The sequence below is a fragment of the Peromyscus eremicus genome, chromosome 10 (genome assembly GCF_949786415.1).
Source record: "Peromyscus eremicus chromosome 10, PerEre_H2_v1, whole genome shotgun sequence".
In the NCBI taxonomy this organism is placed as follows: Eukaryota; Metazoa; Chordata; class Mammalia; order Rodentia; family Cricetidae; genus Peromyscus; species Peromyscus eremicus.
The window spans coordinates 19,048,240-19,072,003 of NC_081426.1; the positions used below are offsets into that span (position 1 = coordinate 19,048,240).

The 23,764-nt window shown below is 36.3% G+C and overlaps 1 protein-coding gene across 4 annotated transcripts in view; it reads left to right on the forward strand.

Annotated features, from left to right (window-relative positions):
- Zpbp (zona pellucida binding protein) overlaps positions 1-23,764 on the forward strand; it is a 156,275-nt gene that overhangs the window by 66,709 nt on the left and 65,802 nt on the right. For all 4 annotated transcript variants that reach the window (XM_059275442.1, XM_059275443.1, XM_059275446.1 and 1 more), the window contains 3 exons: positions 95-244; positions 7,927-8,145; positions 16,323-16,399. In XM_059275442.1, coding sequence (XP_059131425.1) covers positions 95-244; positions 7,927-8,145; positions 16,323-16,399 — 446 coding nt within the window. The remainder of the gene's footprint in view (positions 1-94; positions 245-7,926; positions 8,146-16,322; positions 16,400-23,764) is intronic.

The following is a 23,764-nucleotide window of genomic DNA, read 5'->3' on the forward strand; positions in this document are numbered from 1 at the left end:
GACATAAATTTTGAGTGTTTTTAGATTGCTTTAAGTGTTTGGTATTTTGTCTCCTTGTTGTCATTTAAGTTGCTGTATATTATACCTTTATTAGAAAACAGCACTGCACAAGTGACATCCACAGGAAGCCTCATATTTCAGAACTTTGAGGAGACCATGAGTGGTGTTTATACATGTTTCCTGGAGTACAAACCGACTGTGGAAGAAGTTGTTAAAAATCTTCAACTGAAGTATGTTATTTATGGTAAGAAGCAAATTTAATTATGTTTTAACATATCTTAATGTTTTAAAATACTTAAATATTTTAACAGGCTTGTTATTTTATATATTTTTATTATTTAAAACATTTCTTAAATTTAAATATATTTTGATCATATTCTTCTCCTCCCCCAACTTCTTCCAGATCCTCTCCCCCTTCCTACCCACCCTACCATGTTCTTTCTCAAAAAACAAAATAACCAATACAACAGAACTCCTCAAACAAAGAAAACAAAATAAAGCACCTCCCCCAAACAAACAAACAAACAAAACAAAACCAAAACCCTGATAACTGTAACCAAATAAAAGCACATGAACCTATGGAGTCCATTAATTATATGTCAACTATTTCTGGACATGAGGCTTGCCCTGGAGTGGTTGATATACCCAGTGTCACTCCATTGGAGATGACTCATTTTCCTTCTCCCACCAGGTATAAATGATAGTTCAGTTGTTATCCTTTACCCCAGTGGCTGGGTTTCCTCCCTTCCTTCTCTCCCTCCCTTCTTTCTTTTTTTTTATTAATTAACTTAAAAATATAACAAAACATATGATAAAACAAAAACTATCATATCAAAGTTGGACAAGACAAACCAACAGAAGGAAAAGAGCCCAAGAGAAGGCACAAGAATCAGAGACCCAGTCGTTCGCACACTCAGAAATCCCATAAAAATACTGAACTGGAAGCCATAATATAAGCACCAAGGACCTGGTGCAGATCTGTGCAGGCCTTGTGCATGCTGCTTCAGTCTTTGTGAGTCCCTATGGGCTTTGCTCACATTGGTTTTGAGGGCTTTGTTTTCTTGATGTCTTCCATAACCCCTGGTTCTTAAAATCCTTCTGACTCTTCTTCATCAGGGTTCCCTAAGCCCCGAGGGGAGGGATTTGATGGAGACATCTCATTTCAGGCTAAGTGTTCCATTACACTCTCTGGTTAATGTTTGTCTGTGGATCTCTATATTTGTTCCTAACTGCTGCTGGAGAAAGTGTCTCTGATGATGGCTGAACAGTGAGTGTAGCAGAATATCATTAGGAGTCATTTTGTTCTCTCTCTCTCTCTCTCTCTCTCTCTCTCTCTCTCTCTCTCTCTCTCTCTCTCTCTTAGTATTATTTGGTTTTACCCTAGGTCCTTAAGTCCTGTCTAGTTTCAGGTTCTTGGTCACACAAACAATGTTGGGTGGATGTGGTTTCCATCTTCTGGAGTGGGCCTTAAGTCAAATCAGTTATTGGTTGGTTACTTCCACAAGCTTTGTGCCACCATTGCCCCAGCATATTTTGCAGGTAGTATGCCATTGTAGAGAAAGGGTTTGTGGCTTGCTTGGTGTTTAATTTTCTCTTTTGAGGGCATACAGAGTACTTCCCTGTACCAAAGATGCTGTAACATAGGGATGAAGGCTATATATAGTCACTGGCTTGACATCACCATGTTCAAAGAGTTGTGTAGGTGTTATCTTCAGCATGGAGCCTTGCTGTCAGTTTGTGGAGAGCAACTTACAGTCTTGGAAATAACCTGGGTTGTATTGGGAGTCCTATGGGGGCCCCATCAGTGAACAACTCAATCAGATGTAATCCAGTCCTGGTACTGGAAGCTTCATTTCATGACAAGAGATAGCCAGTTGGGACTCTGTCTCCCCGCTTTTGGTGATTTCATTTGAATCACTTTCATATATGTGTATATTTTAGGAAGTTTATACTGTGTTAGGTTTCCATACTACCCCTCAAATAGCCCCTAACTTTAGCTTTCTCTCCCTGTAGTCCCTCTGGCAGTCCCCATCCTCTCCACCTTCTCACTTGATCTCATTCCAACACTCCCTTCCATCCATATCTATCCCATTTCCCTTTCCTAATAAGACCTATCTGTTCCCTCTGGTCCCTTATTCTACCCACTGTGGTTCTGTGGATTGTAGCTTGGGTATCATTGCCTTAACAGCTACTATCTACTTATAAGTGAATACACACCATATTTGTCTTTCTGGGTCTGGGATACCTCACTTAGTTTGTTTTCTTTCTAGTTCCATCCATTAGCCTCCAAATTTCATGATGTCATTTTTAATGGCTAATAGTCCATTATGTTAATGTACCACATTTTCTTTATCTATTCTTCTGTTGAGGTACATCTAGATGTTTCCAATTTCTGCTATTAGGAATTTAAGAGGGTAGTTTTTTTAAAACACATTTTTTTAAAGCTTATGTTTTCAATAAGATTTAAAAAAAAGAACTTTACTGTTTTTAGTATTCTAATTAAAATAATTCCTACTCACCCAAGTTGTATTGTATGTCTTAACAGCAAGGGGACAGACTGGTCACCAAAGCAGCCTTTTAGTCATTTTAGTCAGCCAGTTAAAGCCCCGTACAGAGCCATGTTTTCAAATCACAGTGATAATAATGATCATAGTTTGAATTGCTTTTCAATTCTGTGTGTCATGGTTGATGGTTTACCTCATCTCTTTATTAGGAGCAGGAAGCACACTATAAATCTCTCATCTTAGAATATTCTACTGAGGAATAAAATTGAGAGGGCTGATTTGATGTGAAATAAGAGAAATAATATAAACTACAGTTACTTACAAGTTTAATCAAACTGCTGGGACCCTGTATAGTAGACTGAAAAATGGCAGGGAAAGAGGTCTTCATGTTATCTTCAGAGCATGTGAGTACAAGCATACATGATGAAAGGGACTTGACCCTGTAATTAATTAAATTAAGGCTCTTACCATGGAGGGACTATCTTATATTAGTCATTTTTCTTGCTGTTAGGAGGAACACCTGACAAGAACCATTCAGGAAGGAAGGAATATTTTCAATACTAGTTTAAAAGGCCTTTGGACCATCACAGCAGGAAGACATGGTGCAGGAAATATGACTTACAGAGCAGTGAGATTAATACTGTGCTCATTCTTTTCTTTTCTTTTTGTTTTTTTTGTTTGTTTGTTTGTTTGTTTTTTTTGTTTTTTGAGACAGGGTTTCTCTGTGTAGCTTTGTGCCTTTCCTGGAACTCACTTGGTAGCCCAGGCTGGCCTCGAACTCACAGAGATCCGCCTGGCTCTGCCTCCCGAGTGCTGGGATTAAAGGCGTGCACCTCCACCGCCCAGCTTGTTCCCATTTCTTATCTAGTCTGGGATCCCAGTGCATGAGATGATGTTACCATTTGGGGTGGATCTTAGTTTTCAGTTAAAGTCTTCTGAAAACATCCTCACAGACATCCCAGAGGTGTCTCTCCTGTGTTATTCCAAATTTAGGCAAGTTGATGATGGAGTGTAAAGGTCACAGTGCTGAACTGCGTGAGTGAGCCTAGTGTAATCGTAAGGGGTTGGTTTTGAGACACAACTCACTCCAGCCCTTGCTGGGCAGAACTCAGAGCAACTCTCCATCCTTAGTGCTGGGATTCTATGTGTGCTACCATGCCTGGCTAAAAGGTTATATAGAAAGAAGTATAGGGACAAAGTCAGAAAAGGGAGATGTGGTAACAAAGAAGAGGTCAAGTGACTGTCTTTTACATTGGAGACAGGAGTTCCATGTGCCCAATCTAAGCATCTTCCAGTCATGTAGTGCTCAATAAGTGGTCTCCTTACATATGATTTTAGTCTACCAAGACTTTCATATTTGTGTTCTTCAGAACTGAAAGACAATAAACGTGTTATCTCTAAACTAATGTGTGTGTTATAGTAGCAATAGGAAATATACATGCTATTGTTTTTAGAGCCAACATGCCATTTATTAATGGTTTCCTGACAATATTTTGCTTACTCAAAAATGCTACTCTGTATTTCTAAGAGGGAGACATTGTTATGATAAATGACATGATTTTAGTTAGGCAAGTCATATTTTAGATTTTAAGTGGTCATATTTTATCTCCATATTGTTGTTTCCTGTATCTTATCACACATACACTTCAGCATTTACTGAAAGAGCATGTTTGCATAAGCTAGCAAAGATATTTATGCCTGAGAAGTAGTTTGTAAAAATTATAATGACAGGGAAAATTCACCATATACATAGTATGTACCAGGAATGTTGTGTTTTTATGTGTACTTTTTAAACACCAAGGGAGCATACATTTGTGTAGTACAGCTGGCAACTAGGACTAGAGTGAGGAATGCTTATGTCTTGTTTCTCTTGGAAATGGTCCCCACCTAAGCACTGTCCAACTCTGGTTTACAGTGTTATATATCGTTTTTAAATGAAAAGTTGTTAACTATTTAGCTTATATTTCTCTTATTGCCAAACAACTGAAACCACCGAATTCTCATAGTAGTATTGTATGCACTTATTTCACTTCTTTTTTCTTTGAAATTATATACAGGAGAGGGCTGCATTTGTCACTTACAGGTGTGCTTTATTTTTTTCCATTCTCTTCCACCATTCACTTTTTTACCTCCCATTTTCATGTCATGTATTTCTGATTGCCCTTCTTTTTTTCTTCCTCTATCCTTTAAGCCCTCCATGTTTTCCATATGATCCCCTTTTTAGCTTCATGAACTATAACTACCCTGTACATATACATATATATGTATACAAAATTTACAATATAGGCTATGAATATGAGAAAGAAAGTGGTACTTGCCTTTCTGAGTCTGAGTGACCTTGTTAAATAATTTATGGGTATATCTATTTTCCTTAAATTTCATAATTGCATTTTTCATTAGTAAATAAAGTTCCATTGTGTGTTATATTTCCTTTATCCATTTAACTGTTGATGGACACCCAGTCTGTTTCTGTTTTTGTTTCCTAGCTATTATGTTAATATAGCAATAGATACAGCTATGCAAGCATCTCTGTGGTGTGTTATTTGGTTAGATACCCAAGAGTAGCTGGGTTGTTATAGTTCTGTTTAGTTTTTTGAGGCGCCTCCATATAGCTTTCCATAGTGGCTGCATCACTCTACACTCCCAGCAACAGGGAATAGAGATCATTCTACCCATATCTTCACCAGCATTTGTTGTGATTTTTTTTCCTTAATGAAGGCCATTCAAACTGGGATGAGATAGAATCTCAAAGTAATTTTAATTTGCCTTTTTGTAATGGCTACAGGTGTTGAACTCTTAAAAATATTTTTTTGTCATTTATATCTTCTTTTGAGAACTCTCTGTTAAGTTCATTAGCACACTTACTGATTGACAGTTTGTTTTGTAGTTTGATATTTTTTTTTTTTTGCGTTTCTTTGGTATTCTGTATATTAACCCTGTGTCTGAAGTAGTTCCACTTTGTTTCCTTTGCTGTGCAGAAGTCCTAAAATTTCACATAAGCCTCTTTCCACTGTAGCATGGCTGTGTCTCCAGCTGCCTTTCTCCTGCTCGATCATGTTCCCCTTTCCCCAGTTTCTTTCTGGTGCTTACCATTTAAAGACACCTTAACTTCTTTTGGATCACAAAACTTGTGCCCCTTCTAATCTCTCAGAAATCTCCCTGCATGCTGCTGAAAAGAAGATGGAGCTATGGATTTTTTCCTGTATTTGAAAATTTGTGTTTTAAATTAGTATGTTCTTTTTAAAAATTAACTTTTGACAGTACTTAATTTATAAATAAGTAGTACATTTACACTGTTGCTATTCCTCCTTCTCCTCCCTCAACTCCTCTCATATACTTCTCATTCTCTAGAATTCATGACCCCTTTGTCTATAGTTAGTATTATTACACACACACACACACACACACACACACACACACACATACACACTCACAGAGTTGTATGTGTGCATGAGTACGTATGTCTGTATATATATATAATTTATAAACTAGTATGTTTCCCCATGGCTTATCAAAAATCCTTAGTGTTGTTTATCTCTCCTTCCTCCCCCTCCCTCTGTATCATCCTCTCTGCCTCCTCTGCCTTTCTTCCTGAAAGGCTACAGAAAGAAAACAAATGAAGGCATTATTACCAAAATACAAAGTAAGATTAAGGGCATAAACAGCAAAAGAGCAGCAAATGACAACAATCAACAGACGCCTTTCAGTAATAACTTTAAGTATTAATAGCTTCAGTTTCCTAGTCAGGAGGGAAAACTGGATGGGACTTGGCTTTCTGTTATCTTGATGTTTTGTAATGGGTTTATTGCTTTTCTATCTTCTCACCTAAATGAGCTGGTATTTTTTTTCGTATTTTAGTAATGCATTTCTCTTTCTCATCTGTCCTCTTCTTGGTTCCTCTTTTCCTGTGCTAACTGTAGTAGTATTTTTGTAAACTGTTTGGCTTAGTAGTTCATTTTTAAAAAAATTTATCTTGGTAATTATAGTTAAAGATAAATGTTTGCTGTTATTATTTTAATTGTATCTTTTGCTGTTTATATGCTTATCTATCATTTCTAAATACTTGCATCTACTCTAATTTAATTTCCAACCCATTTGTGCATTCCTCCTGCTTCGGTCTCATGAATGCTGGAAGTACAGGTATGTACCATTGTGCCTGTCTGTTACTTTCCTTATTGTCCAACCATTTGCCTTATAGCTCATCTTGTTTTATGGATTATATTTTAATCATTGTATTAGATTTTAAATTTATTTTAATACATCCTACAGCATTTTTCTTTTAGGTCTTTCTAAAAAATTAAAAGTTCTGATTTGTATTTTCTTGAAGTTAGGGTGTTGATAGTCTTCGGCTTTCCCTTGTGTTCACGGAGCTAGTAGGTTCCTCTGGCAATATCTGTACTAAGTCTGACAGCAGTAAGTGTGTTTAACTTAAGTACAGGTAGGAAAATGGACAGTAGTAAGGGACATCTGTATGAATAGGGAGCTCTTGCTCAAAATGTGATCCAGAAGCAGTCTGGGAGGATGCCCGTGGTTGACAGAAGCTGCAAAAGAACTCTTGTCTCACAAGATGACCTTTTAATGTTTTAGTTATTAGGGATTTATTTTCATTTTTAGATTTATTGTATCTTTCCAGTGAGATTTTGAGATCTGCTTTAAATATGTGTGTCTTCAATTCCAGATATTGTACTGGAATTAAGTAAAACTAACTGTATATATTTACCAGAAGGATATTTTGAGAAGTATTGTTGCTAATTATATCTCTGGAATTTCTTCTAAGATTTAATATTTTAAAACAGAGTAGTGTGATTTCTTCTAAAATATAAAATTTCAAAGGAATGATGCCAGCATTTGAGCAGCTGTGTATTGAGACCAGCCTTCCTAGGTTTGAATCTTAGCTTTAGTGGCATGGGCAGTACACATGACAAAATTCTTGTGTCTTGATTTCTTTTGTTCTAGATACCATAATAATAATGTGAATCTTAAAAGATGATTTAAATGAGTCACTGTTTTAGAGTCCCTGTGATAATATTTAATACAGTTACTGTGAGGTAGGTGTTTGTTAAGGAAGGTGAATGTAGCTGTTTATAGGGAATGAATATGAATTTGTTCCAAATAGTTATTTATTTAAAATAGCCGGGCGGTGGTGGCGCACGCCTTTAATCCCAGCACTTGGGAGGCAGAGCCAGGTGGATCTCTGTGAGTTCGAGGCCAGCCTGGTCTCCAAAGCGAGTTCCAGGAAAGGCGCAAAGCTACACAGAGAAACCCTGTCTCGAAAAACCAAAAAAAAAAAAAAAAAAAAAAAAAAAAAAAAAAAAAAAAAAAAAGGATATTGAAACCAAATAGTTATTTATTTAAAATAGTAACAATGCATTTGAATTGCTTGAATGATCATGTTTTTGTCTTTTCTTTTTAATCTTTGTAGCTTATCGTGAACCTCATTTTTATTACCAGTTCACAGCTCGATACCACGCAGCTCCCTGCAATAGTATCTATAACATTTCTTTTGAGAAGAAACTTCTTCAGATTTTAAGTAAACTGGTTCTTGACCTTTCCTGTGAAGTTTCCTTGCTTAAGTCTGAATGCCATCGTATTAAAATGCAAAGAGCTGGTTTGCAAAATGAATTATTCTTCACATTTTCAGGTAAATATACAAAATACCTTTAAGAAAGACAATTTGGGAACACAACCAACTGTTATTAGAATATGAATGTTACAAATCTAAATGTATTTCTTCCCCTCGAGTTTGACTTAGTGCTAATAACCCTCTAAATAAAATTCTGCTGATTCATGTTGTTAGTGGACAGTGTGCTGTAACACTTTACTGTTGAATGAACGTTTGAGTAAGGACCTATAGTATTTAGTTATAGTGTCAGTTAGTGGAACTGCAAGCATTTGCTTGTAAGGTGGTTAACATTGTAAACCAGACACTTAATCCCATTGAATGTGTTATCATTAATTATGGAGAGAGAAGGCACATAGTCTAAGGAATAAGCATCCATGCATTTCGTAGGATGTCCTTCTCCTCCTCTTTCCCCTCTCTTTCTCCTATATTTGTTGTCTAGAGTTTAATTTTGGTAGAGACAGTAGAGAGGCAAGATCAAGATAAACTCTTATCTTCTGTAATTCTTGCTTTTCTCTTCTTCAGGAAAATTTCAACAGTTTTTTTTTTTTTTTTTAACCAACCTCAAGGCAGATGATAAGCCTAAGCTTTGCTCTAGCCTGTCAAGGACACATTATTAGTGTACAGAAGCTTCATGAATCTGTTTCCTGGTCGTTTTAATAGATGGACAAGCTCTTAGAAAGCTTACATTTGAGTTTATCATAGGGAAGAGATGACATCCACTGTAAATATTGCAGTTGGGATCCAGCTTTGTGCTTCCTTAAATGACTAATACTTTTGAGTACTTTTTTTGAAGGCAAACAGCAAACTCCTTTATTCAATAACAGGGAAGGCCTTATACACCCTCTTCCCAGCACCCAAGCTGTGTCCCAATCTGGTGGCGTTGCGTGGTCATCCCCCATTGGCTGGGTACAATCAGGAACTCTGACAGCTCCTGTTGCTAGACCCTTGGACAGATTCCAGGTTGACTCATAAGGAAGTACATTATGTACATGCCTTGGCAACTTGTTTGAGCCAATTTTCTTGACCCTATGGGCTTGCCCTACTACATCCCTCCACCTGAGATTTCCTTCATCCTCCTTGCAATTTCAAATCTTAGTATTCTTCTTTATGTCTTGACCTCCAGTAAACTTTTTAAAAATTTTATAATTAATTTAATTTTACATATCAGCCATGGATTCCCCTGTCCTCCCTCCTCCTGCCCCCCCCCCCCCAATCCATTCCCCATTCCCACCTCCTCCAGGGCAAGGACTCCCCTGGGGATTCAGCTCAGCCTGGTAGATTCAGTTGAGGCAGGTCCAGTCCCCTCCTCCCTTTACCCAGGCTGAGCAAAGTGTCCCAAAATAGGCCCCAGGCTTTAAAAAGCCAGGGCTCATGCACTAAGAACAGGTCCCGCCCGATCCCACTGCCTGGGTGCCTCCCAAACAGTTCAAGCTAATCTACTGTCTCACTTATCCAGAGGGCCTGATCCAGTTCCATGGGGGCTCCTCAGCTATTGGTTCATAGTTCATGTGTTTCCACTAGTTTGGCTATTTGTCCTGTGCTTTTTCCAATCATGGTCTCAACAATTCTTGTTCATACAATCCCTCCTCTCTCTTGCTGATTAGACTCCCGTAGCTCCACCTGAGTATTTTTTAAAATGTGTTCAGTGGTCCTTCGTTTATCTTTTTGGGAAATTGTTAACTCATTCTTTTTTACCTTTTAGATTGTGGGGATTTTTTCTTTCTTTTTGTGCTTTTAATGTTACATTTAGAAATCTGAGGTCATTAAGGGCTGTCACCTTTTAGTTCATTTTTTTCTGATGACATTAAGATGCATTTTGAGTTAATTAATAGGGAGGTCTGGATTTGACTTTATGCCTTTGATATGTGAGGGTTTAATGAAATGATAAAGAGGAATGAAATCATGTCATTTTATGGAATATTGTTGCGAGTGGACATCATCATATTAAGAAAATCAGCCACAGATCTTTTATATTATGGTATACTTTATTATTTTATAGTTGTCATTGTTCGATTATTCTTGTTTACCTTTGTCTTCAAGCTCTGAAGTTCTAACTTCTATTTATCTATTGACCAGGTATTACATTGATTTTTTTTTTAAATTTGATCTACTGAACTTTTTAATTTCCAAAATTTCAACTTCATTTTTCTCTATTTCTATTTCTTTATTGAAATCCTCATTTATATCCTGCATCAGTTTAGTTATTACATTTAGCTGTTTGTATTCTCAGTGAATTCATTCATTTTACTGGTGACTTTTTTGATTTCCTTTAACACTCTTAGAATAGTTCTTGAGAATTCTTTGGTCACTTTCTCAATTTCTCTCACCTTAGTCTATTGCTATAGAAGTAAGTGTTGGAGGAGTCATGTTACCTTGGTCTTCATGATCTTTGTGTTTCTGCATTAGAACTTGTACATGTGGGATTTCATTTTGGGACTGATTTTGTCTCTTTTATCACATGTATTCTTTCATTGCAAGTGTTTTCAGTGTTCGGGGTGGGGGAACTGAACTGTAATAAACTGAAGTATCATTTGTCCCCACCAGTCTTAGAGTAAAGCAGCTAAACTCTCAGCTCCTGTTCAGGGCACTTAGGTTGATCTCTAGCACCACTTCAAAAATAGAATACTGTCTGTGAAAGCAGCCACAGCTGCTAGATAGGCCAGCTACAAAACAGCAACGGTGAATTAAATACATCCATCCCTTCAACTGCAGTTAGAGGAGTAAGGAGCAAGGGCGGAGTAATGTATACTAGTATATTAGTTACTAAGGGTAGAGATGGAAAGGGAATAAGCCCAGTAAGACTAGTGATTAGTACTAGAGCAGTAGATGAAGAGAGGAAAGTAAGTAAAAGGAAGGAACAGTAAAAGGGAACAAGGGAGATTTAGCAGTTCCGGTTAAAGGAAATGAAAAGAGAGACAGGTGAAAAAAATGCAATCTGTCAACCTAAAACAACCCCAGAGCTCAAGAGGCTGAAACATGCATACTGTCAACTCTGGGGGAGGCAGTGTTCTTGGGAAAACTTAAAAAATCTGGGTAGAGGTGCGATCTCTATGTGGTTTTGTACCTGACCATGGAGGCTAGGCTTGATTCTGTGCAGTCTCTTGCTAGAGTAGGGCACAGGGCAAGTTTTGTGTGATTTCATGGGGATGTGGTGTGGATGCCAAGCCTTCTCACAGGGTTGAGGTGTGGATGCCAGGCCTGCCAGTGTGAAGCTGTCAGTGGGCATGGGTTGGGACCTGGGTTGCTGAGGTATAAAGCCTGCCCTCATGTAGTCCTCCATGGGAAGAGGCGGACTATGGTTGTTGGTCCTGCTATATGCAGTCTCTTAAAGGGACAGTATTAGGACCCAGATCTGTCTTTACACTGTCTACTTTGGTCTGTGTCTCAGACCAAATATCCACCTCATGGAACACTGCATAAATTCTAACTCAAAACCACAAAGTTTTACTTCTCTGTTTAGAATTATTCTGAAGGCCAAGCCTTAGACTATAGTCCTGTGACATGTTTGCTCTGGGTTGTCAGCATAAGCCTTGCAGTGTGGCCCCTTTGGCCATATAACTGCTTAGCCACTGAGTCTACAAGGTCCTTTAAGAATGCCGTTTTTGGCACTGTGTCACTGATCTGGTGGGATATCGAGAACAGGATTTCCCCAGTACTAATCCTCCCTTGGTAGTGCAGCTCTCATGCCTTGCCTCCTCACCATCCCTCTAACTCCCAGTCTGCCTTTCCTTAAGTAATATGTTCCTTAAAATATAGTGAACCTCTCTGAGTGCTCTGTCCATAGCCATTGTTCGGACACCATAGTTGCACTCTCAATGTTAATAAAGCACTCTGTCATTGGGCTGAAGCCACTGGATTTGACCTCAGACTTTGCTGTTCTGTTTCCTTTCTTTGCTACTGGAAGGAATGCTTCTCTGCATGCACTCACTCTGTAGGATGGTTGTTCTCCAGCTACTCAGGGCTGTGCTGCAGATAATGTAGTGGGTCCTTCTGGATGCAGTCTGCCATCTTTTGTTAACTTTATTGCACTAGCTATAGTCCTAGAATTGTGATGAATGGTAAGAGGGAGTCCTTTGGCCTTGTTCCTATGTGAAGCCATCTGGCTTCTCACTCTTACGTATGGTGGTGACTGCAGTTTGTTGCAGCTGTTGTTTATTTAGCTGAAGAAATTTGCCTTAGCCATGAGTTAGTAATATTTAACAAGAATGACGTTGGGTTCATGCTGCTCTCTTGCTCTCTTTTTTCCTTAGTGATATGGTCTCATGATTGTTTCTCTTTGCATTGTCCTGTGGAGGCTGGTGTAAACCCTACTTGATTATGTCATATTGTTCTTTTGATATATTGCTGGATTTGATTTCATATTGTTGAGATTTTTTTGCATCTATGTTCATAAGAGTTATTGGTCTGGAGTTTTTCTTTCTTGCAATGTATTTATCTGAGTTTCATATCAGGGTAAATATTTCATTGTGAGATATCATTAGGTAAATAATCCCTAATGCATTATCTTATTCTGGAGCAAATACATCTATTGTTTGGGATATATTGCAAGCATTGGTAAACTTTTTTATTTATAATTTTCTTCTTTAACATTTTTATATACATGTGCAATATATACCGGTTACTCTCCCCATAGCCCTCCCTTATTTCCTTCTCAGCCATGCCAGCCCCTACTCTTTCCTAGGGATTTCTTTCTCGTATTCATTAATTTTTGTTTTGTGACTCACAGAGTTTAACTAGGGCTATCTGTGTGATCTGAGGTTAGAGCTATCCTTTCCAGTTTGATATGCTTACTAGCAGCTAGAAACTATGCTTCCCCATCTGCTGGAATCCAGTGGTTACTAATAAACCTTGAGTTTATTATTAATGGTAATGGTAAGGCCCTCTGAGCTCTTTCCCCATCATAGTTGACTGTTAGAAGAGCTTGGAATATGTGGACCTAGTGCCAACATATACAACTGAATTCAGGTCTACTAGAAGAGCAGCAATAGCTCTTAACTGCTGAGCCATCTCTCCTGCCCACTACTCACCATCTTAATGATATCTACTCTAATTTGGTATATTGTTTCTTCTCTTTTCTTTTTAACTGAATTTTCTTTTAGTTTTTCCAGTTTCTTATATATAAGCTTCTATTGAAATCAATCTATGTCTTCCTTTTGTCTAAAAATATATTGTTATTATTATGTGTCAGTATATTTGTGTGTGGGCATATATTCTCCAGGGCACACATGGAGACCAGAGGACCCTTTTGAGGGTTGGTACTCTCCTTCTCCATCTATCCAGCTCCTGGGAACAAACTCAGATCTCAGATTGCTTCTTTTACCTACTCAGCCATTTGCTATCCCATGGCTTTCCTAATATTTGTTCTCAATGGTATAAACAACCTCCATTTTTACTATAAACTTCTGTTTACTTTTCATTTCATGTCACAGTTTTGGTAAGTTTATTTTACTTTTATTAACTTAAAAGTATTGACTTTTTTGATACTTCATATATTATGCATTAATATGTTTCTCCATGCCCAAGTATTTGAGGATTTTCAATCTGTTTTCCTGGTACTGATTTCTAGTTTAACATTTTTTTGGTCTGGATGTACAAACTGCATGATTTCTAGTCTTTAACATTTCAAGCTGCCTTTTATGACTCAAATGGGGAGAGTTCATTGTGAAAGTTTTATGCGAGTTTGAGAATAACATGTGTTCTTCATTGCTATATGAAAATATCTCTAGGTATCATTTGTTTAGTTATTGAAAGGTGCTCTATGAGTTAGCCATAGTCTATTTTATATTCTGATTTCTTTGTTTTTCAGTTACTGATATGGAGAAATATTGAGAGATAATATTAGATTTTGCTATTTTCTTACAGTTTTTCCTCAAATTGTGTGTGTGTGTGTGTGTGTGTGTGTGTGTGTGTGTGTGTGTGTGTGTGTGTTTTACTTTATGTGTACATGTGGAGGCCAGAGGTTGACCTTGAGTGTCATCCTCTGTCACTCTACAATCTACTTTTTGACATGAGGTCTCTCCCTACACTTGAACTTTGCTGTCTTTCCTTGTCTGACTTGCCAGGATCTGCCTTTCTGTGCACATCAGTTCTGGAGTACAGATGCACATCACCACCCAGCTCTCGCTGTTGTCTTCTGAGTGCTGGGGATCTGAACTTGGCTCTTCACTTTATCCAACTGTTTAAAACATAGATAACAGGGATTCTTAAATCCTTGTAATGATCAATCCTACTGTCATTACATAATGGCTGTATTATTCCTTGAAATCAGGAATAATACTTTTTTATTCTGATTTCTGTTTTGTACGAAAGAAGCATTGTCTTCCAGCTTCTTTTGTGTTCCTGTTAGCGGCAGTGTACTTTTCTCCGTCTTTTCCTTATATTCTATGTGTATGCTTATGTTTAAGATAGGTCTCTAAGGAAGACTTACACTCTGGCCTTAAAAAATCAAGTGCTAAATCCTGTTCTTGTTTAGTATAGTATAACCCTTATGTGCAACACATTACCTGTCCTTGATCCTTTCGGGATTATCTCTTTCTCTTTTGTTTCTGATGTTTGATTATAGCATATTTCACAGTACAAATGTAGGCTCCATCTGCTTGTGTGTGCAAATGTCTGTCGTGTTAGATTTGGGACAGTTTGGTCATTCTTTACTGAACCATTCCAATGCTACATCTCTCCTCCCTTCACTCATGTCTTACGTGTATGTTGGTAGACTTGTCCCATGATCCTTTGTGCCCTTTCACTTTTGTTCACTTCCTTCCCTTTTCCTTTGATCAGATTTCAGTGACGACTTACTTTTCAGTTCTCTAATTGGTTCTCCAAGCTGCTCAAATATGTTGCTATAAACTTCTAGTGAATTCCTCTCAGCTATAATTCCATGCCTTGGAGTTATTGGATGACTTTTATAATTTATTTTATGTTATTAATATTCTTTTCCTGGCAACATGTTCTGTTTTTTTTTTTATTATTTGCCCATTATTTCCTCCAGCTCTTTGAGCATATTAAAAATTATTCTCTGAGTCTGTGCTGTTTCAGGTAACCTGCCACTTCTCAGGAATATTAGAGTTAGTAAATATGTAGGCAATTCAACAGCTCCATGGAAAATTATTTCTGTTTGAAGGGTTGTGGGGGAAATGAGCCAATTATATGCATACAAATGACATAGGATTTGTTAGAAAATAGTGTAGAATGGCTAAAAGGATGTAAGTAGCATTAGTGGAAAATTATCAAAAATTAATATTGACTGTTTTATAAGTAATTTTAATTAGAAAACTGAAGTACATTTTTCATTGTATTCTCTTAGCTGTAAATGATGACAAAGCTAAGTCTTTTTTTTTGCAAAAATAAGGTAAAAGTCTTAAGATATTAAACAGTATGTTTCTGAATTAGTTATAGATTTGAGGTCTCAAGTAAGAGTTTTTTCATATATTTTTTTATTGGTACTGGGCATTAACAAAGGTATTTGGGTATGAGGTTAACATTATACCCTGTAAGGATAATCTATTGGAAATCCTTGTGACGCCTGTTTCTTAACCCAGCTTTGAGATTGAAGTCTTAGTACAGCAGGAGTTTCCTTAGTGACCTTGCAGAGATACTTGTCAGTGCAATATTGCTTTGTCATTGAGTTTTCCTATTATTTATTTCAAATAATAGAATTGTAGTTTGCACAATAGTTGCTCTTATATGTGCATAAATAAATATGTGCCTATATGAATAAACATGATTATATTGGTTAAAATGGCCACAACCACAGTCCAATCTCATTGCGTTTCTAGTATTGTTACAGTTTATCTTTCCTTTTTAGTTTTTACCTATACACTAAGCATTGAATTAGGGTAGTGATACTCAATATATATGAATAGAGATTGATAGTGAATGAATGAATATGTACACAGTTATAATACTTATGTTGTAAAAGTTGAAATAATTCTGTTCTTAAATACTATAAAATCAAAATATCCCAGCATCAGTTACTGAGAAACTTAATTCTTAAGATTATTGTCGAAATGAGGTTTTCCTGATTTATAGAAAACAAATATTTGGCTTAGGGTTTTGCTGAGAAACTTAGCATTAGAAAAATCCAGACTTTTTTTATTGGAAGAAATGTAGTTGACAAATGATATTTCAGTTTTCAAAATTTAAGTATTTTGGTATAGTGTATCAGAACAAATATAAAATATAATATATTTTCTCAGTTTCATCTATAGACACTGATAAAGGAACCAAGCCATGTACAGAGCCAAATTGTGATACTTCCAAAAGATTATCTAAGGTATGTTATGTGCTGTTGGAAAAGAAGAAAAAAATAGAATGAAAATGCCCACTGTTTAAGTAGTCAGTCTCTGTGTTAGCTATTCATAAAATACATGGAGCCCCACAGTGAGGGATTTTAACAATGAAGTCAAACTTCACCCACTACAAAAAAAGAAATCAATATAATTGAAACTTGACAAACTACTTTAAATTTAACATTGTGTAAATGGTTATATAAAGAATGACTTTTCATTTGTTTGGCCTTATTCCATATGGCTAACCAATTTATATTAAGGAGAAATCATGGCTGTAATTTTTCCAGTCATTTCAGTTTCCATAGATGTTCGCATATTAGCCGTGTATAGTGCCACTTCGCTAGACTTTTATATATTTCATAGATATTAGTATTTTTGTGCAGTCATCGTGTCCTCTACAGATACAGTGTCACATCTTTCTCTTAAGTCTTTACTAATTTATCTGATCTAATATGAATGTCTAGAGTCTGCACAAAAATAAATAGACGCCATGAGACTGGAGATGTTCTGTCCCTAGACTGAAGCATTTAGTCTTCAGCAGTCAAGTGTGATGGCAGCTGTAGATTTTCACCTTAGTTGAATGATGCTCTTTTCTACTTTTCATTGACTGGATTTTTCTATGAATGGCTGTTAAATTTTGACTAGTACATTTTCTTATTTTTGTTTTTAGGAAACACATCAGTATTATATTTGTTGGAGTCCAATAAAGGATTTTTCCTTTTTTTTTCTATGCAATGTGTGTTATAGGATTAATTCTTTGAGCATTTTAGTGTAAAATTATGGATGTAATATAGCTTAAAGTTTAAATTTACAAGAACAGTAAGGTATAGACATATAGTATAATGTCACCATTTAGGGATATTGGTATTGGCATAATCTCATGATTTATTTAGCTTTTCACATTTATTTATAACCATTTCTGTGTGTCAGGCTATATACAGTTTCATAGTTTTGGGTAGTGTTACATTTCCACCCCTGTAGTAAAAATAAAGAACAGCTCCAAATTGGATCTTTGTGATGCCTTTTTAGAATCATATTTATCTCCTCATGACTCTCCTACTGCTTCCCGAGTCTAAGAACTCATTCTTCTATCCTCTGTTTTAAAATTTTCTCTATTTAAAAAAAAATCTCACAGAGGTTTATCCAATAATATACATAAGTAGATGGTTGCAGCCTAATGATAATGTTATGGTTTATGTATATATGGATATAAATACATTTATGTATGTATATAAAATTAGGTTAACATATGAAAAAGAACATGTGGCATCTATGTTTTCTACTTATACCCCTTTCTCACAGTAGATCCTTTTATATTTGTTATATATGTGTGTGTGTGTATGTGCATGTGTGCACATTTATGTGTCTTTATTAGTCTTATTTAATATATGTATATATACATATATGTGTTTTCACATTCTCTAGCCATTCATTTCTGGATGGACATCTAGCTAAGTTTCATATCTCTGTTATATTTAATAGTGCTGCTGTAAATATGGATGTTAAGATTTCTTGTTGGGAGGCTGACTTAGATTGTTTTGGGGTATGTATATGGGAGTGATATAGCTGGATCATAAGGTAGTTTTTATTTTTGGCTTTTCGAGCAACCTCCCTATAGATTTCCATGGAGGCTGAACTAGTTAGTTTCACACGGTGTAAAGGCTCCTGTTTCACCATTCATCCTCACCAGTTTTGTTGTCATTTATTTTCTTTTCTACAGCCATTCTGGCTTGACTGAGGTGGGATAGAATCTCCTTGTGGTTTTGTTGATGGTGTTTGGTTTTTGGTAGTTTGAGACAAGATCTCACCCTGCAGCCAAAGCTGACTTTTGGCAGTTGTCCTGCCAAACCCTCCTGAGTTGTGAGATTCCTAGTGTATGTCATCATATTTAGCTCTTTATGTAGTTGTTCATACTTTTATTTATTCTTTGAGAACTTTATGCATGTATACAATGTATTTTTATTTATTAATCAATTAATTAATTTTTCCCAGCCCGATTGATTACTGTTTCCCCTCCGTCCTGTCCTCCCAATCCTTCCCCTCAATCCTCACCTCCATCCACTCCCTCTCCTTTCCCTTCAGAAAAGTGCAGGCCTCCCATGTATATCAGCCAGCCATGGCATATCAAGTTGCAGCAAGACTAGGGCACCTCCTCTCCTATTAAGGCTGGAAGAGACAACCCAGCAGGAGGAAAGGATCCCAAGAACAGGCAACAGAGTCAGAAACAGTCCCTATTTCCTCTGCCAGGAGTTCCACAAGAGGACCAAGCCATACAACTGCAACACATGTTCAAAAGGCTCAGGTCAGTTCCATGAAAGTTCTTTGACTGGTGGTTTCAGTCTCTGTGATCCACCATGAGCCCAGGTCAGTTGACTATGGGTTTTACCATGGTATTCTTCACCCCTCTGACTTCCATAATCCTTTCTCTCCCTATTGCACAGGATTTCCTGAGGTCCACCCAGTGTTTGGCTATGGGTCTCTGCATCCACTTCTATCAGTTGCTGGGTGAAGTCACTCTGATGACAACTGGGCTAGTCAACAATATATGAACATAGCAGAATATTATTAGAAATCATTTCATTGACTTTTTTTTTTCTTTTTTGCCAGTCATGTTTTGTTCTATTCTTTTGGCTATCCACCCTCTGGGTCTTGGCCCTCCAGGCATTGTCAGGGGTGGGCTCTCTCTCATAGTATGGGTCTAAAGCTGGACCTGTCATTGGTTGGCCACTCCATAATTTCTTTGCCACCTTTGTCCCAGCATGTCTTGTAGGCAGGGGAAATTGTTAAGTCAAAGGTTATATGGTTGGGTTGATGTCCCAATCCCTCCATTGGAAGTCTTGCCTGGTTACAGGAGATGGCCAGTTTAGACTCTGTCTCCCATTGCTAGGTGTCTTAGCTAAGGTCATCCTCATAAATTCCTGGGAGTTTCTATTGCACTAGGTTTCTAGCTCATCCCAGAGATGCCCATGATTCCAGTTGTCTTCCCCAGTACTCTCTCCTTCCATCTTCCCCTGACCTATTCCCTCCTGTTCCCATGTCCACCCTTCTCCTTCGATCCAGACACCCCTCCCACCCCCGCCCTGTCCACCTGTGGTTTCTATTCTATTTCTCCTTCACAATGAGATTCTTGTGTCTCCACTTGAGCCTTCCTTGTTATTTAGCTTCATTGGGTCTGTGAATTTATACAATGAATTTTGATCATACAGTCTCCCAATTCTCACCTCCAACTCTTCTCAGATTGCCCCCATATACTACTCCCTACTTCGTGTCCTCTTTTTCTTCTTCTTTTTTTTTTTTAACTTACTGAGTTTAATTAATGTTGTCACATGTGTAAGTTGTGGGGCCTTCACTGGAGCATGATCAGTTTACCAGAGGTCACACCTTTAAAGGACTTCTCCTGTGTATGTTCTTGGTACCTTGTAGCAAGTGGATACAGCTGTTGTGGGTTTGCTTCTGAGTCTCCTCTTTGATCCATTAGTCTCCATGTCTATTTTTGTGCCACTACCATGTTATCTTAGTCACTGTGACTCTATGGTATGTCTGAAGTCTCCAGCAGTGCTCACTCCACTTTGTGTCATTGTTATTTAGGTTCTTTTGTGCATTCATGTTAATTTTGGGATATTTATTTTTTTACTGAGTTTCATGAATAATATCATTGAAATTTAAATGGGTAGTTTTTTGAATTTTCAAATTTTATTAATATAAGCATTACCATAATATAAATTCTGCCAGACTGTGATCATGGGCAGACTTTCCATTATTTGTAAAGGTATTTCAACTCCCTTGTTAGGTTTATTTCAAGGTATATTTTAAGGTAGTGAATTGGACTATTTTCCATAATTCTTTTTCAACAACTTTATTAGTGATATATAGAAAAGCACTTGATATTTCATGTTGATTTTGAATTCTGCTAATTTGCTGAAAGTCTTTATCAAATTCAAGCATTTTCTGGTAGAGTCTCCAGGATTTATTAAATATAGGATCATACCATCTGAAAATAAAGATAATTTGACTCCTTGACTCATTTCTTTTTCCCTCTTTTTAAAAAATGTGTATGTATGTACTGATGTAACAGGTTATAGCTGTGAGTATATATATATATATATATATATATATATATATATATATATATATATATATATATATATATTACATGCATATAATAACAGTTAATGAAAGAAGCCATGAATTTGGAGGAGAATGAGAGGTATATGGCAGGATGTGGAGGGAGGAAATGCAAGTGAGGAATACCATAGTTATAGTATAATATAAAAATTTAAAGTACAAAAGAAGTGTATGTGTGAATACCAGCATGTATGTATACATGCACCCCCATGTGCACATGTGGTGCCTGTGGATGAGAGAGAGGATAGGACCTTCTGGGACTGGAGTTGCAGATGGTTGTGAGTCACCATGTGAGTGCTGGGAACTGAACTCAAGTGCTCTAAATGATGGTACCAGGTCTCCAGCATCTCCTTTTTTTTTTTTTTTATATCCTTTTCATGCCTTAGGTAAGGCTAAGACTTCATTCACTATATTGAATAATAATGGAGAGAGTGGACATACTTGCCTATTTCTGAATTTTAGAGAACATTCCTTAAGCTTTACCCAATTTACTACCATGTTGGCCTTAGATTCTTTGTATATAGCCTTGTCAATATTGGCATATGTTCCTTCTATTCTGACTTTCTTCAGGGATTTCATTATGAAGGGGTTCTAGACTCTATCAAAGGATGTTCTGCCTCTCTGAAATTGCTTGTTCTTAAATTGCTCGTGTGCTGCTGTATCACATTTATTGACTTGTGTATGTTGAAACATCCTCACATCCCTAGATTGAAACCAATTTGGTGATAGAGTTGTTTTCAATATGTTGTTGAATTCAGTTTGCAAGTATTTTATTGAGAACTTGTTCTCCTGTGATCAGTAGGAAATTTATATTTAGTTTTTTTCTTTTTGTTGTGTCCTCATCTAGATTTGATATCCAGATTATAGTGACTTCATAAAATGACTTTGATAGTGTTCCTTAACTTTCTATTTTATGTTTCATTAAATACCAGGAGGAGCACTGTTGTTAGCTATTCTTTTAAAGTCTTGTAGAACTTAACAACGAATCTGCCTGATTATTGCTATGCTAGAAACTTACTTATTACTTTCTTTGATCTCATGGCTCATTATAGATTTTCAGAATTTCCTTGACTTAAATTTTGATAGATTGTGTTTTTGTCAGTTCATATATTTTGTGTGGTATCAGCTATTTCAATTTTATTTTTTTTTAAATTTGGATCTATTATCTGTTTCTTTTGGTTAATTTCCTTAAGAGTTTGTTAATCTTGTTTTATCTTCTTTCAAAGAACTCTATTATTCAATATATATATATATATATATATATATATATATATATATATATATTGAAGTTTCTATTCCACTAATTACTATTCCCTGAGACTATTACTTTTTTTGTACTGGTTTTAGGCTTGTCTTATTCTAGGTTTTTACAGCACTGAAGAACACCACTATTTGAATTCTTTTTGATTTTTCAATGTAAGCACTCACAGATGTAGACTTGCCTCTTAGAATTGCTTTTGTTATATACCAAAGATTTTGGTGAATCATGCTTTAAATTTCATTTGTAAATTTTCTCTGAATTTTTGAATGACCTGTATGTCATTCAAGTGTGTCTAATTGAGTCTCAACTTTAGTTTCTCTTGTTAATGATTTCTAGTTCTATTTTACTAAGATTTAACAAGACAAAAAAATCCTGTTTTTATATGTTATCATTGCTTTATGGACAAACTTATTTAGTTCATAGAAGTATGTGAATTCAGCAGTGTTGGATGAAATACTCAGTAGTTGTTCAGTCCATTTTATCTATGATGCAATTGAATTCTGACTTTCATTCCCAAGTATAATTTGTGGGTTATCTAGTTATTGTTGAAAATTAGTAGTAAGATTACCATTATTTTATCTACCTATTGTTCTTTTATATTCATTAGTGATTACTTTGTAAAAGCATTCAGTACGTGCATAGTCACAGTTCTTATATATTCTTTTAGGATTTTTAGCCTCCATTAATATGTAAATGACTTTCTTTAGCATTTCTTATTTTGCCTGGAAGTCTACTTTATCAGAGATCAGGTGCTTCATTGTCTTGTTTTCAACTTCTGTTTGCCTGGTTATTAACTTTCATCCTTTCAAACATCCTTGTATTTGTTTTTAACAGTAAATTGTGTTTTTATTTTTTTAAGACAACAAATAGTAGAAGCTTTTTCTTTGAAATTTGAATTATCTGCTGTATACCTTTTAATTGTAGAGTGAAAACCAATGATGTTTAGTGTTGTTACATATATACACTTGCTGATCTGTGTTATTTTATTGGCTGTTCCTCTGGTTGGTTGTATTAGTGTTTGTTCTTTTCTTTCCACCCTATTTTTAAAAAGTATTTATTTTTTATTTATGTGTGTGAGTATTCTGCCTCCATGTATGCATGGCCCCATGTGTGTGCTGGTGCCTGCAGAATTCAGGGCTGTCAGAATCCCCAGAACTGGAGTCCTGATGATATGAGCTGTAATGTGGATTCTGAGAACTGAATCTAGGTCCTCTCCAAAAGTAGCAATCGCCTTTCACCACTGAGCATCTCTTAAGCCTCCTCTCCCTGATCTGTATGAAGGGTTTGCTGTTTGCTGTGTTTGCTGTGTTTGCTGTGCTGGATTCTTCCCTAGTTCTCATTGTTTTTTCCAGTCCTCTCATGAATATATTCCATTTTGTGCTATTACAGTTGAAACTTTCATCTCCTTTTACGTTTAGTGTTCTTGTATTTATTCTTTCTGCAGTGCTGGCTTGCACTTACAGCTTTAATTTTACCCAGAAATGTCATTATTTCTTTGATACTTTAAAAAGGTGACTGTTGGATATAGCAATCTTGGTTGACAGTATTTTACTTTAGAGCTTGAAATCAATCATTGCATGCTTTCTTAGATTTTTAATATTGTATGTTAAGAGGTCTGTTATTATTTTTATGTTTACCTTTTTAAATGACTTGCTGTTTTTCTCTTACGGCTTCTAACACTTCTTTTAGTTTTCTAATTTCAGCATCTTGATTATATTTTTTTTTTTTGTGGAGAGGTAGCATGTGTTAAAGTTCCAATGCCTGTTGTTTCCTTGTCAGTTTTTCCCTACAGTTCACTAAATTGTCTGATCTACTTTGAATGGATAGATTTTCTATATATTTGTTTTTGTTTTTAATCTCTGCTCTTCCTTCTGCAACATGGATTTTTAGTTTGGTCTCTGTATTATATCCCAGAGTTGGTGGAAATTTTAGTCATGATTGCTTGCTTATTTACTTACTTACT